Source organism: Martes martes (genome assembly GCF_963455335.1).
Source record: "Martes martes genome assembly, chromosome: 13".
Taxonomy (NCBI): domain Eukaryota; kingdom Metazoa; phylum Chordata; class Mammalia; order Carnivora; family Mustelidae; genus Martes; species Martes martes.
Window position 1 is genome coordinate 26920451 of NC_137901.1, and position 17265 is coordinate 26937715.

The following is a 17265-nucleotide window of genomic DNA, read 5'->3' on the forward strand; positions in this document are numbered from 1 at the left end:
ATGTTCATAGATTTGAAGACTTAATTTGGTCCAGATGTCATATTGTTAAGATGCTATCCCAATTATAATCCCATTAGACTTTTTGCAGAAATTGAAAAGCTTATTCTAAAATGTACATGAAATTGCAAAAGGACCTAGAATAAGCAAAACAGTCTTAAAGATTGAAGTTGGAGAATTTATACTGCCAGATTTCAAGATGCACTATGAAATTATAATAGATAGGAAAATATGGTATTGGCATATGGATAACTAAATAGATCAATGGAATAGAATATCAAACAAATCTAGAAGTAAACCCATAGCATATAACTTGATTTTTAACAAAAGCACTAAATGAATTTTCCCAAAAATGGGACTGGAATGTAGAAGTAAACCCATAGCATATAACTTGATTTTTAACAAAAGCACTAAATGAATTTTCCCAAAATAGGACTGGAATGGAATCCTTATGGAGTAGAAATGAACCTTGACCTCTACCTCACGCCATACAAAGATTAATTTGAAATAGGTCATAAATTTAAGTGCAAAAGGTAAATCTACAAAGCTTCTAGAGAAAACATTCTTAGAACACATAAGGCTCTAATCACAGCAGGAAAAAATAGGTAGATTTGATTGATGGGTAGATTCACCAAAATTAAAAATTTCTATTGATCAAAAAAAATTCTACTAATCATTTAAGAAATAAAAACACAGACCGCATTCTAGGAGGAAATATTTGTAAGCCATTCCATCTGACAAAGAACATGTATCCAGAATCTTGAAAACCTCCTACAAATCAATAATAAAAGACAACAGCATTATGAAAAGGACAAAAGACCTATGCAGGTTCTTCATAAAGAAAGATTTAAAAATGGCTAATAAGCATATAAAAAAGCTACCCATTTTTCTTCCTCCTCTTCCTACACCTTCTTTAGCCACAGGTATCAGATAAGTAGGGGTGGCGGTGGTGGTGGTGGGGTGAAATCATTCACTCGGTATATTAAGATTCTCCAGAGAAACAGAACCAACAGAGTGTGTGTGTGGAGAGAGAGAGAGAGAGAGAATGTTTAAGGAACTGTCTCTCATGGCTGTGGGGGTTGGTGAGTCCTAAATTTGCAGAACAGGCTGGCAGGCTGGAAACTCAGGAAAGAGCTATGTTGCAGCTTTAGTCTGAAGGCAGTCCAAATGTATTCTGTTCCTCTTCCTTGGGAAGAGGTCGATCTTTTTTCCTCCTAGGGCCTTCACCTGATTGGATGAGGCCCACCCACATTATGAAGAGTAATCTGCTTTATTCAAAGTCTTCTAGTTTAAATGTTAATCTCATCTAAAAAATGCATTCACTGAAGCATGTAGAGTAATGTTGACCAAATGTTGGGTACTGGCCCTGGCCAAGTCAACACATAAAACTGACCATCATATTGAACAAACATTAACTGAAAACAACTTCCCTAGGTATGCCCATTGGTGATACAGCCATGAAGGAGAGGTTGCTGTTCTCAGCTCCCTCCCAGTCTGTCAGGTTTAGCAGTTTGCACACACAGGAGGAAGAGGCAATGAACTCACCCTGTTGGTGGGCACGAAGGAGTGGAGTGCAGGGAAGCTTTTCAAAGGAGGTGACAATTGAATTGACTCTTGAAGGTTTATTGCTATATTCTGAGCTCCTAGAACAGGGCAGGGCACAGAGCAGGCTCAATAAATATTTGTGAATGAGGTCAGGAGCTGTGGAAAGAGAGTGGGACAGTGGTAATCCTTGCATGCCTGGGTAAGGAGTCGAATGCAGGAGAGCATCTGATGGGTTTTAAACAGTGCATGAGATCAGCATTAAGAAGTCTGGTGGCAGTATGGAGAACAGACTCTAGAGGCTGGCAGGGAGGTTGGTAGAACAGTCCAGAGTGTACTACGATAGACCAGGCGTGATGTGAATCGGCAGCTAGCTAAGGCATTGGCAAACATAACTGGTGAGGGAAGGAGAAGAGAGATTTAGGGGTCAGGACTGAATCCTGAAGAGGCTCCAGGCAGGAACCCAGCACAGGATGGGCCCTCACACCCCTTGTTTTACAGATGATGAGTCTGAGACTCAGAGAGGGGATGCAACTTGCCCATGGCCGCACAGCATGCTGAGAGAATGTATTGGACCAGAACCCAGGTCATGTCTCTGGTCAGGTTCTCCTTCCATGCCAGATGGGTCGTGTCCAGCTGTCTCTTTCTCTCCCAGCCAACCTTGTTCTCAGGGAAGTTTCCAGTGTCATCGGAGCCTCCGCAGTGGGAGGTGAGTTCCCAGGGGGCCTCACTCAGTACTGCCTCTGGCTTCGGAAGGAAAGGCCATGGGGCTTCTGAGAAGCTGAGGAGTCTGGGGGATGGTGATGAGGGTAGGGGTCACCTGAGGCTTCTTTCGGGCACAGTCCTCATCCCCGAGCACCTCCCTCGTCCTGGCTGGGGCTGACCCTGAGTGGCGGCTGTTATTTTAAGTAATTCACGTTGGAGGGAGGAAGTGAGGGAAATGTGAAAATGAGTAGCTATTGCAAGATGTGTGTGATAAATGAAACAGGGAACATAAAGACAGACGAAGAGGCACATCTGTTATTTTTGCTCCTTTTTATAGCAACCTGGAAGGCAGACTTTTCACACTAAGTAGGAACCACTGAGCTCCTGAGCAGTCTCCCGGCCCTAGCCCTCATTAGCCCCGACAGGAGCAGCAGAGAAAGGTGGTGGCTGATGAGGGCCCAAGAACCAGTGTGAGCCCCCAGACCCGCACCCCAACTCCAGTCCTCCCAGCAGGGCAGAAACCAAGGTTCTGTATGGAAGCGGGTTGGTGGCTTCCCCTCCATTTATTGAAGGATGGGGTGGCTGCCTCAGCCAGTCCCTAAACCCAGGGACATCTGCTCTCAGACTGCTCCTTACAAGCAGCTGGGAATGCAAAGGGGATGTTTTCATAAGAATATGGACACGGTTCCTTTAGCATGGGGAAATTCCCTCTCTCAAGCCACTTTTCCTCTTTTTAGAGGTGGATGGAGTGTGTGGCGCCCATGTGCTGGCCTGGCAGGGCTGTTGTAGGGGGCTGGGGCTCATGGAGCCAGAGGATGCTGAGCTTTCTTCAGGGGGCACTTTTCTCTGTTCCAAGGCCCATCAGCTGATGTGAGAAAGGATGGAAGGACTGCTGGGGGGACCATGTCCCCCAAAACAAGCCAAGTCAGCCTGCTTGGGGCCTCCAGCTTCCCCTGGGAGCCTCCTTCCAAGTGAAGCATCGATACCACCAATACCACCGTTAGAAACAAATCGCCCTGGGAGAGAGTCTGGATGAAGCTGTTAGTCGTGAGCACCTCAGCTCTTGCCAGGTCATCTCTGTTGGTTGTAGGATTCAAGGGAAAAGAGCAGGTCCCCTCCTTCCTGGGTGGCAGTCACCCCTGAGGGGAGCTGGAGCAGCTTCAGAGGAATGAAAAGGACATCTAAAGACAGAAGGGGGGAGGAAGGGAGGGAGCATTTCAGGGGAGTGACAGGCTACTTGGAATGATTACCAGGAGGCAGGCAAAAGAGAGGGGAATGGCCTCATCCAGGAGTGTGGGGGGCTCAGTGGGGCTGGAAGCCATGGCCTCTAGAGGTGCCTGTCAGCATGTGATTTTCTCCAGCAGCAGGCCAGCCTCAAAGTGGGAGTGGGTGGTGAAATCATCACTGGCTGGGGACTGGCTGGGTGGGGGTGGGGGGACCCTCCTCTTCCTCCCTCTTATTTGGGACAGGAAGTAAGCAGTGACTGGGTGAGGCTATGTGATGGGGTTCTGGCTGTTGGGATGTAAGAGGAACATGTTGGATGGGGAGGCTGCCTTCCTCCATTGTGCTGTCTGGAATGTAGACACTGCGGCTGGAGCTCCCACAGCCATTGTGGACTTCGAGACAGTGTGCTAGAATGTGAGCAAATAGCAAGAGAAAAGGAGCAGGTGTCCCTGATGCACTCAAATCTACCGCCCCACCTCTGAGCTTACTACCTCTGGATTTCTTTTATATGAGAGAAATATACTCTTTACTATTTTGAGAATGGTTATTTTGGGTTTTCTATTATATACCACTGAACCTGATCCTGAGAGAAACAGACCAAGCATGAGGAAATAGTGAGTAATTATAAGAATGTCAGTAAAGTGATTGACCATGGGGTTTTATTTAATGAAGTAGGAAAGGACAAGAAGCCAGGAGGTGGCCCATCCAGGGGAGAATAGGGACTCCAGCCCTTGGCGCACTAACTCAGCAGAGCAGGCTAGTGGGGGCTGAAGAGCTTTAAGAAGAGAAAGTAGGAAGCTATGGTTAGAAAAAATTTATGACTTTATGGTTTCAGAATGTGCTTAACAAGATGCGGTCCTAGTACGTACTAACATTGCCCGAATGCTTCCTGTGCAGCTGGCTGGCTTTTAAGTGGGTAAGGATGTGCTGAATCTTAGTCCCCAGCATAACTCTGGAAGGTAGTTTCTTTTATTACCCTATCTCATAAAGAAAGAAACTGAGGCTCAGAGAGCTCAAGAAACTTTTCCAGGAGAATAAAACATAACTGGCTGGGTTGCCATTAGAACCCAGGCAGCCTGACTCCAGAGCCCGAGCTCTTGGCCAGGCTACTCTGCCTCCCACACTGGGGGCTCCCCGGGAGAGGGAGGAGAAGCGTGCAGGTGCAGGGAGGTGGAGGCCTCTGAGGCTGGCTCCTGGTTGCATCTTCTGGATGCCGCCCCAACCCCCCAGCCTGGAAGTGGGAGTCCATGATAAGGGGAAGGCAGCCAGCCTCAGTACCAAACACTGAGTTTACAGAGCAGGCTGAGGAGAGGGTGGGCCATCAGTGATGGGAGCCTTGAAAGGGTATGAAGGACTCAGCTCTGGCTACCCAGGAGCAAACTGACCCTGTCCTGGGCTGTGGGGTCCTGTGGCTTGGGAGACAACAAGGAGTCTAGGGAATGAGCACCCTGCAGTGAGAAGTGGAAGGTTGGGCTCTAGGGCCTGGGTGCCTGGGTGCAGATCCACTCCCACTTCTACGTAGCTCCAGCACCTTGGACAGTTACTGAACCTTTTGGGCCTCTCCATCCCCAGGTGTGTAGGCTTGAAAAGAGTTCCTCCCTTTCATCTACCTTCATTCAAGGGAGATTAAGTGCATTAAGAGCAGGGAAGCTCTGTGAAGAGTGCCTAGCACACAGTGAGCACTCAATGCCTTGATGGTGCTGTTTCACAGACCCCCATGGAGAAGGGAGGGAGCTGTAACACAGTGAGCAAGCCAAGGACAGGCTTCCCAAGTGGGATAGGAGAAGAAGGGCTTGGCCAAACCACCTCCAGGGGGAGGCTTACATCCCTGTGCTTCCTACATCACTTTGGACATATCCCTGGGCCTCTTCTCCTAGGGTTACTTGCTTGTCAGTCTTCTGTCTCTCATAGAAGGAAAGGCCCGGACCCTTTAAATAAATGTCTGAATACCTTAGGGAGGGGTAAGGTGTTTCCCCCTGACCCCCCAAACCACGCAGATGCCTGTCTTGCCCAGCACCTGTCCCAGGGGCATTATCCAGGAGCAGTTGTCAGGTAACGGCAGGAATGGCCCCAGCGCTGCCAACATGGCCAGGCCGGGGCGTGACTTTGGTTCACTGTCCTCCCCTTTCCGCCAGCTGCCCTGCTTGCCAGCTCCCAGCCCTGTCCCTGTCCTGGCCATAGATGCTCCCTTGACCCTGACCGCTCTGCATTCTGTCTGCTCCTGGAGGGTCCTGCACACTCTTTGCATGACCAGCTATTTACTCCTTCATGTCTGGAGTTACTAGACGCAGCCAGAACCCAATCCTGCCAAGGAAGGTTTTATTAGCAGGTGTTGTAAGATTGGCGTCTGTGCATCTGTTGAGGAAACCCTCTGGTGCAGCAGAGAGAAGCATGAAGCCGAGAGTGAATCAGTTAAGGAACCAGGCACCCCTGGGTCAAACAAGCATCCGGATGGCCGGGGGCCTGTGGGTAGGTCTGAATTACCTGCCTGATCTCAGCCCCTTTGGGGTAGGAGGCCTGCAGCTCCAAGACACACGCTGGTGCAGCCTCAGGGCTCACAGGCTAGCCTTTCCTCTGCCTCTGACCCACCGTGCCATGTTGGGCAAGTCATTTTGCCTCAGTGGATGTCTCAGCATCTATCTGTGAAATAGAAATAACAAGTGCCTCCCGGGGCTTTTAAAAGATCCAACCGAAGGAATAAAAATGAAAATGCAGTGACCTCACATGGGTCACCGTGCACGGAGTGCCCAGCCTGCTGCCAAACTGTGATCGGACCCAAAGGACAGAGATATGTCTCTTGCTTGGATTCACAAAGCTAGTGAGCAGAGCTGGATCTTAGTAAGTCTGGCTCCACAGGTCATGTTCTTGCCACATGCTGTGTGCCAGAACGCAACACGGCCTCAAAATATTACCACTGCCACCAGGACCCCTGTGCCCTGGGGGTTCTGAGAGGCCTGGGATGTGAGGGGAGCACAAGAGAAGACAAGGATAGGACAGAAGAAAAGAAGAGAAAAGGACAGGGCACATTAGATTGGGAGGAGCACAAGACAGGTTTTGGGGGCTGGTGGTTTCCTTCTCTCTTTTATCTTAGTGGTGGTTCCGTGGGTATCTTCATGTTGTGGTAATTCATGGGGCCGTACAGCAAGATTTGAGTACCTATCAGTACATATGTTACCCTTCTTAAAAAGGTTAAAAAGAAAATAGGAACTTTGTAGCATATCGTTATTGAGTACAAATGTATTTTTAAAGTCCATACACTGTATTACTTATGCAGCTCTCATCTACATCTATTCTAATGACATGAAAAGTTATGTTGAAGAATCTGAAGATATTCTGGTAAATTACTCAAGAGTCTGGGCCAACATAGAGATCCCAGAACTGAAATTCTGGGGATTGTTTACTCCCCTCCTTATGGCTGACTAACTCCTGACATGGAACCCACCATTGGTCATGGGTTCTCCTTCCTTGGAACAATAGAGTAATGAGCTAGAGGGAGCCTGAATTTTTGAAGACTTTTTTTGAATGGAGCCACCCTCTGAGCCTTAAATCACTCACCTCTGAATGTCCGTTATGTCACAGGAAAGAAAAACCCTGTGTATATTAAGTCTTGTCATTTGGGGAATTTCTGTGCCCAGAACTGAATCCGGTTATAGCTCATCCTCTTTCCAGCCCTGCCCCATGAAAACATGGTGACTTCCCTTGTCCTCCTTGGATCTGGTGGTTAACCATGGAGCTGATGGGAGCCAACAGGTTACCCACCACCCCAAAAAATGCCATTAACTGCTTCAAGATGAGGCCCGACATGAACGCTGAGTGGATAATCCCAATTGAGTGATTTTAGGGGGCCCGGGGAGTCTCTCAACTACCCCTTTCACATGCAAGGTGCCTGAAATTCCATCTTCATTTGTGAACTCAGGAGAGTATGCATCTCTGAGAATTCCTACTTAAATACAAATGATTCTAGGTGGGGGAACCGTATTATATTCTGTCTCACATTAGCATGAAGTCATTTATCTTAGAAGTAGAAACAGAGAATTGTAGAGATGAATGAGCCCTTGGGGGATCATTTAGCTCAGTGGTTTTCAAAATACACTTCGGCAAAGCCCTTGCATTTTTATGATGGTAACTGTCGGCTGCCGTTCAGGTCAAGATGGGCAGGAGGGGAGGCTGGATGGAGGGCACGGAGCACCATTGTGTTTTGAAGCCTGGTTTCCATGCCGGATAAAGTTTTAAAATCCACAAATCTCTTTTATTTTATAGGTTCAAAGTCCAAGGTTGCCACTAGGTTAACGAAGCCTGAAATCAGAGGGCTAGTTAGTGGCAGAGCCGGGCCTACAATTCCGGATTCTGACTCAGGACTGTGCTCACCACCGGTTCGTACTTCCTTAGGTGAATTGCAGATGTGTGTTAAGGAGATGGGATAGTGAGAGTCGAGATGGGTGAGTTTCGGTGGGAGGAGAACAAAGGGGGCAGATCCAAGTCTGGGCTTCAGTGGGGATGCTGCAGAGTTATGTGCAGTAGACAGTCCTGGGCACTTGGAGTAGGCAGGGCTGATGGGGACAAGGGAGGCTGCTGAGGACACCTGGCCCCCTTCACGAATCTATTGAAACTCAACATTTGTGAAATCTTTCTCTCTCTTGGGCCATTGCAAATAATGTGGTTTATCTTAGAGTCATATGGCATTATAGTTTACAAAATGCTTTTATAGTTTTATATTTAATCTTCAAAAACTCCTACTTTGAGGGATAGATATTATATTTTCCAGTTTCCATATGAGGACACCAGTGGGTTAGAGAAGGCAGGGGTCTCTCCTGAACTGCTAGGCCTGTGACCTAAAGCATGTCTCCTCTGACTCTCCAGCCTGAGCTCCTTCCCACCAACCTGTAACACCTCCCCACCCCCACACTGGCAGCTACTTTCCCCAGCCTGTCACTGTCTTTGCAGCCAAACACCAAGGCATTCAGACACAAGCATAATCTGTTCCCATACTTGTAATTTAGCTGACCTGTTGCCTGGCTTCTCTCTTTTACTACAAGCTTTGTAAGTATTGTCATACATGCTACCGTCAGTGAACCAGTAACATGTGTTTGGGGAAATGGGCAGGAGACAGGGCTACACGTGATGCTCTTCATGGTTCTGAAACATTTCTGGGACATCAGAGGGGCACCTTTTCTCACTCTCTTGTTTGTCTGTCATCAGCACTAACCAATGACAGCAGTGGTGCCCTGTCAAAAGGAAGAAAGGAAACGTAAGTGAAAAAGTGCTGCTCTCGATGATGTCAGTTTGACTCTCCAACATCTGTTCCACCTCCATCTGTGTAAGCAGCCACGTGGTTTCTGGTATGGATTCTGGCTCCTGGGGGGCATTCTTTGGTAGATTAAACCAACTAAGATAATACCCTCCCTTGTCAGTGACTGGTTCAGGGACTCAGTGTAACCCAGTCAAGGAATGGCATTCCTCTACTGAATATTATCGGTCCTAGGTTGGAGGAGTCTCTCTCTCTCTCCACCCCCCCTCTCTCTTGCTATCCCCCCAGTTACTAATGGCAGCTCTCATAGAACCATGAGGACAGCCACTTTTGAGAAGAAGCCTATAATTTAGATGGCGGAGCAGAAGGTGGGAGAGCCCACACCACCTCCAGTTTTTCTGATAGGTAGGATAATACATATCTCTGTGGTCTCTGTTACTTCAGTCAAAAGCTCCTAACTGACACGATGACCTTTAGGACACAAGAATTTATTATTTCCAGAAGTGAGATGGAGTCTCACCAAGCAGCCCATATATGTGCTCAGGAGTCCCTGGTGACCAGGGGCATACGTCTATGAAACAGATCGTCCAAGTTAGGGGGCACTTTCTTCGTGGAAATGTCATCCCATGATCTCCAGGCTGTACTCCAGGGGTAATTGAATCTATGCAAACATGTTGACAGTGGATAATGGTTTTGCATGTTGTAATTTAACAAGGCCTTTGTAGACATAATGCCCGAACACAGGCGACTGCCTTTCACAGTGATTGTCTAGTTCAGTGGGGGTGGGTCTTTTGCATGGGGCTCTGCAAATCATGTGGTGTGGCTGCGGGTGGGGCAGCAGACTGTAACCTGTGGACCAACTCTGGTCACGCTCATGTGTTTCTGCATCATTTATCTTTCACAGCACGACAGCAGAGCTGAGTGCAACAGAAACCGTATGGCTCGCAAAGCCCTTTCAGTTTGCTGACCCCAGTACACAGCACTGTCCACTTGGCCTGTAAGCAGTGGCCATCTGGGCAAACCCACAACGTAGCTGGGCAAGGGCTGTCACACCGGTGGCCGTGCTTGTCAACAATGATCTGTTTTCAGGGTGTTCGGGCAGAAGACACCAATGCTGTTGCTCTTCCAAAGTAAGTACTGATGTGGTTAGATGACAAGAAATTTCCTATAGAAATGAATCCCATTCCCACTACTCCCTATTTATAATACCAGGTATGTATTCCTCTAGAAAACCCCCTCCCCATTAGGCTGCGATGTCTGAGCACATGGGTCAGGTGATGGTCACCCGTAGGTCCCTTCATGTGGCTCTGTGTGCATTTCTAATAGGACATCACCTCTATTACAGGCCCAGAAGATAATTCAGGTTATGTTTCTCCCCATCAGGAACAGTAGGATATAAATGAAAGTTACCAGAACCTTCTCCAAGGGCAGGGTTATCAAAGGGAGGAGGAAGAGAGAGTTTTTGCACCAGGAAGCTGTGGGGTAGAGGGAACCCCAGAAAATGGCAAAAAGGGTGTCCTGGCAACATGCTCTGGGATTGTACCAGTGTGCGGTGGACTGGCCCCAACCACGCTTCACCAATGTCCATGAATACCAACTAAGAGGGCTGATGACGCCCTTCATACAGAGATAGCGATCACATACAAGGCAGTAAGCCTGTGCCTCTGCTCCCTGCCTGCTCCCCGCTGGAAGGGGGCAGAGAATTCCTTCTCAGGTTGGCACAACAATGATAGGAGCAGTGGGGCTGCCTGCCTGGGGGTGTGTGGGTGAGGCCACAGCAGTGGGGAGGGGTCTGGTGCTGTCAGCGAGAGGAGAGATAGGCTCTCATGTCTGTGCTTTTTCAGGCATTTCTCCCTCCAGCTGCTCTCTACCAATCCGGAGGTTGATTTAACCAAAATGCAAATCTAATCATGTTATTCTGCTGCTTAAAATTTTGCAATGGTCCGGTGGATCAGATCCCCACTCCTGTGCTCTGGCTCCTGCCCTCTCCTCCAGCCTCATCTCTCCAGCTACCCTGAGCTGACCGGGTCACGTCGTCTCCTGCTGCTGGGCTTCGTCCACATTGCCCCTGCCCCACTCCGTGACCTGGCTAATCATCCTTCCCTGGCACAATTCAGTTCAAAGGCCACCTTGTCTCGACCTCTTCCTTGCCATTCTTTGCCCTACCTCCCAACAACCCCCCCCCCCCAATTTGGGTTAGAGGCTTACTTCTCCTACTAGAGGGTACTGTCTGCCCTCTTCACTGCCACCTGAATTCCTTCAAGGGCACAGACTATGACTTATAGATTCTTATTTCCCTGGCTCATCATGCAATACCTACCACATAGTAGACACTCCCACCACAGGCACTGAAAGCCTGGACCTTGAGAAACCAGGACAGAGGCTAAATGAACATACTTGACTGTGGCTGTGGCATTAGGACCGGGAATCTCTGGTGTTCTAGAAATGGATGATCATAGTAGAACACATATTGCTTTTCTCTTTACAGGTACCCAAGGAACATTAAACATTTCCAAGCCGCTGTGTTCCCAGGCATTCTTTTGAAGTCTTAGCATTACATAGACCACCAGCAAAATGCATCGAGGAGCCTGCCCTGGACTGGAAATGAGAAAACTTCTCTGAGTTGAATTTGTCAGAGCTCCTCCTCAAAGGGCAGAACCTGATCCCAGGGGTTTCTAGCCCAGGGCCTGGCCTTGAAGGTGAGCAAAGAAGATACCATGTCATCTCAGTGTGTCCCTGAGTGACCTCATTATGAAGAGTGTAGCTGTTTCTGGCTACCCGTGGGAATGTGACAACCCCCAGGGGGAAATGAGTCTTTTCTGCCCTGAGACGCAGGAGCCATTGTGGATTAATACTAAGAAGCCTGTCTCTGCCTCTGGAAGCAAACTGGGTCCTTCAGGGCAGATACAGAAGAGGAATCCCTGGGGCGGGGGGTGGGGCAGTGGTAGGAGGACAAAAGGAAGTTGTCTCTCAGGTGGGACACAGGAAGGCCACACTGTGACTTCATAGCCTCATTCAGGATCATTTAATAAGTTATTTCAAACATGCTTTGTACTTTATAAGGGAACCGAATGAGGAGTTTAAATTCTAGTTCTATTCTATAATAACAGCTTAATGAAAACCAGGAGGATCCAGTGTCCACAGATGCCCGAGCAATGGCGAGCTCTGGCTCTCTAGATTCAGAGGTTATCCCTGGGCACTTCTGCTCAGTGGCTGCAAGAACACCCTCAGCACAGACAGAGTGTCCCCGAACCAGGAATCAGCCTCTTGGAGCCGCCTTGCAAACACAGATAGGAAGAGGCACAAGAACAGCCTGGACTTATCACAGACTCCGCGAACGCATGGGTGGAATGTCACTTACATAATCTGGCAGGTTGCAATTGTGCCATAATGTTACCAACCCCGGTTTTCTTAAACCAGTCGAAATCTCTGAGGTCTTTTTTTTTTTTTTTTTAAAGGAGTCTTTCCGTTTTCTGTCGGAGACAATGCTCACAGCATGAGTAACGCCCATCAGTTATCAGCAATTTAGCAGATTGTGCCAGTGTTGACATTTCTTTTGGCTTCATTGTGCGTGCGTGCGTGTTTTAAACAATGATGCAGCTGTCCCCGTTGCTGGCAATTAGGATATAAAAATGGTGTGCACTGAATCTGGCACAGTGATCAGCTCTCCACGGTTTACTCTTTTGTTTGCAAGGCCTTCGGAGGGTTTGCTGCAGTTCCCCAATTGGAATATGGATTTGGCTTAAAATGGAACCTAGATCCATATATTAATAGCAACAATAGGGACTGAAGACCTCCATGTCTCGAGATCTTTGGTCTCTGACTCCTCCGCCGATGCTTGTGTCTGTGTATGTTAAAGGTCCCTCCCTTCTGTCTTGATACGAAGATGGTGGGATTCAAGACACCGTTAGGATTAGGAAGGCCCTGTCAGCAATGGCGTGCGGGACTATTGCTAGGTATCAAGTGACCCAAACACACCGCACACGGAAGACTACCCCAGCGTTCCAGCTGTGGCCAAAGTCAGCATTGGCCCTTGCTGCAGATTCCTGCAGGCTACCTGGCCATCGGGGAGAGTCCACACCCAGTGTTAAGTAATTCATTTCTCTGGACTATTTTGTCTCTTTGCTTGGTGGGTTTTTTGCTGTTAGATTAGCTGGTTAATGGTAACGTCTTCTAGGGTGGGGACCAGTTCCCATTAGGTCACAGCAAGTTTGAATCAAATACCTATGAAAAGAATAACCCGGCCCTTTGTAAAACTGTTTGGCAGGCATCACTGCAGTTGAGCCTTCTGTGACCCAGCGGTCCCACTTCTAAATACCGCTACCCCGCAGGTAAGCATGCAGGTGTTCACCGAAGGACACGCTGGAAGGCTACAACTCTCTGGGGGTCTGTCAACAGTAGAGTGGACAAGTCGGTTGTGCTACAGTCCAGCCATGACATACTTATAGACAGAACATGGAACAAACAACGGTATCCGTCAACCTCTAACCCACAGCGTGCGAAGCATGCATTTTCTGGCTCTGGGAAACACATGACCACCAACTGAGGGGCTGAAGATAACACAAGCTTACCAGCTCACGGTGGGGCAGCTCGTAAATCTTGCTTCTCCTCAGAGGGCCTCACAGGCTGGGAGCTCAGGACTGTCTTCCCAGTTCATTCAGGTGGTGGCAAAATTCAGGGTCTTTCTTGTGACTGGAGGACTGAGGTCCCCCATTTTTTTGCGGCCTGTGAGCCAGGAGCCGGTGTCGGCTCTCAGAGGCCGTCCAGAGCTCTTGCCGTGTGGACTCTGTCACGAGAGCCAAAAGTGAAGAGCTTCCCTTGAGTCCATCTGTCTCATGCTTCAAAATCTCTTTCGTCAGGAAGAGCTTAGTCCCTTTTAAGGGCTCATGTGATCAGGCCCACTGAAAATACTCTCCCTATCTTCAAGCCAACTGATTTGGGCCTAAATTACATCCCACAATCCCTTTACAGCAACACCTAGATGGATGTTCGATTGAGTAACTGGGAGAAAGTTCGAGGACCAGAGAGGATGAGGAATGTCGGGGGCCATATTAGTATACTTCCTACCATACACAGTGACATGGAGGAATCTTCCAACCCGTGGCGAGCGAAAGAAGTCAGACATGAAAAGAATATATGAGGTATGATTCTGTTTGTATAAAATGCAAGAATGGGAAGTGCTGATCTTTGGGGCTAGAAGTCAGAATAATGATTACTCTTCAGCACACAGTAACTGGAAAGAAGCAGGAGAGGGGTCTTGGAGGGGGACTGATGATGTTTTGTGTCTTGATCTGTGTTCTGGTTACACGAGTGTGTTCAGCTTGTGGAAACTCAGCAAGCTGTACATTTTTAGAATAATTTAGATTTCTTGTTTTAAAATAGATCCGTTTTGTTTTTCCAAGGCACTATGCGTTCAAAGACAACTATCTGGGAGGGTACTTGATGGTGGTGGGGAATCAGCGGGAAAGGAAAAATGAGAGTGCCTCTCCAGCAGTGACGGTAGCCCATGACCTCCGCAGGGGAGGGCCAACTAAGTGAAAAATTAGACTCTGTCAACTTGGACCACTGTGCGGACCCACCGCATAATCTGTGTGTCCCAGTGGAAAGCAAAACGCAGGGCCTCCTAGTTCAAAATTATTAAGAGGTTAAAGACAGCAAGAGTGGAACTCTAAGCCAAGGGTGAGGTGGGGTGGGGCAGGGCACTGGCCCCCACCCATAAAGCACCCCCTGCCTCTGTGGGAGCAAATGTCACACTCCCATTCCAAACACTTCTTGCTAGGTGAGTTACTTTGGCAACTAGACCTTTGGTCCTTTTGATTGTAAAGAGGGTTAGTTAGAGGCTAGCAGGCCGCTAATTCAATTAATATGCAAAAGCAAGCACTATTTTGATGAGTAAGATACCAAATAAATATAGGGATTATTATGAAAATGGCCATCTAAATGTTTGTATTCTTTATTTAATTGACCTCACAGACATTTACTTGGTACATAAACTCTTGACAGCCCATGGTCCGCTGCCACCTTGTGAATTAAAACCAATTCCAAGCTTATTGGTGAATCCCTAATCATGAGATCTGCCATCCCTTTGCTTGCTCTTTCCAGCTCTAGAGCAAAGTACTAAAGGGTAAGGCCAGAGCACGGGAGGCCTGTCACTAAAGCCATTTTTTCTTGCTGCGACTAGAGTTTCCATCTATTTGGGAGCTGAATCCTCACCCTGACTCCAGAACGTCCCCAGGGGCTGTAGGGCCCTGGGAAGGGGCGCCCTGAAATCATCAGGAGGGCTCAGGGGTGAACGTTGTGGGCACGTGACTCTCCAGGACGTGGGAGACTGCGGGGTCAAGGTGACAGGGCTGGGACTTGGCTTGCAGGGCGGGGGTAAGGGGGTGAGGGGGATTAGGAAAAGGGGAGCGCATCTAGGGGCTTGGATTTCTGAAGAGGCACGACTTCGGCGTTGCTTTTCTGTGCCCTCTGAAGCACCAGCCTTTCCAGACTTGCTGACTTACTCAAGCTTTGGGGGACCGTGGTACCCTAAGGCGGCCGGCTGCCTGACCTAAGATTTATGAGCGGCTCCGAGGATGAGACAAGGTCCCAGTGTCTCGGTCACAACCAGGTCTTTGAGGAATAGCCGCGGGCCGCAGCTGGGGAGAGGAAGGAGGCCTGTGGCTGGGCTGTAGAGCCTCTGAATTTTCTCCCTGCAGGAGTTGGGTGCCCGGAGCGCAGGCGGGCAGCCCCGCAAGCCATCAGCATGCAGGAGCCGCGCGCCCGTCCTTGAAGGGTTGCCCGCTGACCTTGCTCCGCTTTCTCCGGAGAAATCTCCCGAGCGCAAGGACGTGGCCACCACGGTGACTCAGTACCCTGCGCGCCGCAAGCAAACGCTCCCTTCCAGCATGCCCAGCTTCGCAGCCGCGCCTTCCCCTTCCTGCCCCCTTTTTTAATTCCACGATTCAAACCTGGCGTTTTCCGCTCCACCCCTCCCCCTCTCCACCGCCCGCCAGTCATTCGCCAGCCTGTCCGGGTGTTTGGTCCCCCCACCTCCCATCTGCAGAACTGAAGGCCAACCTTCGCGCTGCCTCGCTGCGGGCCCTGGGATCGGACGTGGCCGGCCCGGACAGGGCACGGCGCGGGGCGACTGCGATCCGGAGCCCGACCGGAGGGGGCGGTGCGCCGCGCTCTCGGGTGCACCAGCGGACGGCATCCGGGCCCCGCTCCCCATTGGTCGTCACCTCGGCGGGGAGGGGCCGCCCCGGGCCCGGGGCACCTGGAGTCGCCTCTCCGCAGGGAAATCGGCAGCTGCCGGGCACGGGCGCCCAGAGGTAGAGGCGTCCGGAGGGAAGGCCCCGGGCCGCGGCCGAGCTCCCCGCGACCAACTCTGCCCTGCCCGCCGCCCCGGCGCCGGCCACGCTCGGATGCCCCCTGCGCCCGCCCCGCCAGGCGGAAACTTTGCCCCGCCAAGTCCCCCGCCCGGCTAACAGCGCCGAGAGGCACCTGGTCGATCGCGTGCCCCGCCGGGGCCCCGGAACCCCGCGCGTGATTGCGGGGGCCCCCCCGGCGTCCGGCGCCAGCCGCGCCCCGCCGTGCGCGAGCGGCCGCCAGGATGCGCTACGCGGACCCCTCGGCGAACCGGGATTTGTTGGGGAACCGAACTTTGCTCTTCATCTTCATCTGCGCCTTCGCCTTGGTGACCTTGCTGCAACAGATCTTGTACGGCAGAAACTACATCAGGAGGTAAGAAAGTCCGCGCGCGGGTGGGGGTGCAGGGAGCGCGCGAGCCAGTCCCCAGGTGGCGGAAGCAGCGTCGGCCCGGGCGTCCCCGGAGTCAGGGGCCCGGGGTGGGCACCTGGCCGGGAGCACGGCCGCGTTGGGTTTGGGTCCTGGAACTCCGAAGCGCATCTCTCCTCCCATCTGCAGGAGAGCGCCTGCCCTGCGTGGGCCGGAGGGGCCCAACAACTTTATTCTCTTGTGAAAATGGGGGACAGGTTGGAATTCCGAGTGGCCACGCCGATGACGAATCCATCCGAATGCCCCGAGAGGCCACAGGAGTCAGATCCGTGTCCCCTAAAGCTACAGCTCCATGGCCGTTTGGTTGGAGGGGAGGCTCCCTGGTGTGGAGGGCTCAAAACCGAACAGGATTACCCTGAGTCCTGAACTTCTGTGGGGACTCCTGGGGGAAAAGCGGCAGGTTAGGTGGGGAGTGATAATGGGCTGGGACCATGACTGGAATCGTCAGTTTTCATAAACCGGTAACCACTGTGCGTGTGAAACACAACCTGATTTCTCTTGTAGCAGATGGTTCTTTCTCATCCTTACACAGAAGGTCAGAGCGGCAGATGAAGTTAACTCTCCCCTCGTTGGGCTCTCTTCCCAGCCCACCCCATCCACCCGCCGACTCTGTTAAGAGAAAGAACAGTAGGAGGATGTGTCACAGCCTGGGTCCCTGCGTGTGTGAAAATGCCAGCCAGTTCCTTCTGCTGGCCAGGAGAAATGCTTCGGGGTACTCTGCCTAGCTCCAGGGCTTGGGGATGGCGCTGACCCTAGGATGCTCCCACATC

At 50.5% G+C, this 17265-nt stretch overlaps 1 protein-coding gene across 2 annotated transcripts in view; it reads left to right on the plus strand.

Annotated features, from left to right (window-relative positions):
• Positions 1–16310: 16310 nt before the first annotated feature.
• ST8SIA5 (ST8 alpha-N-acetyl-neuraminide alpha-2,8-sialyltransferase 5) overlaps positions 16311–17265 on the plus strand; it is a gene marked incomplete at its 5' end in the record, with an annotated part of 50997 nt that continues 50042 nt past the window's right edge. For both annotated transcript variants that reach the window (XM_080821418.1, XM_080821419.1), the window contains one exon: positions 16311–16441. In XM_080821418.1, the coding sequence (XP_080677544.1) occupies positions 16311–16441 (131 nt within the window). The remainder of the gene's footprint in view (positions 16442–17265) is intronic.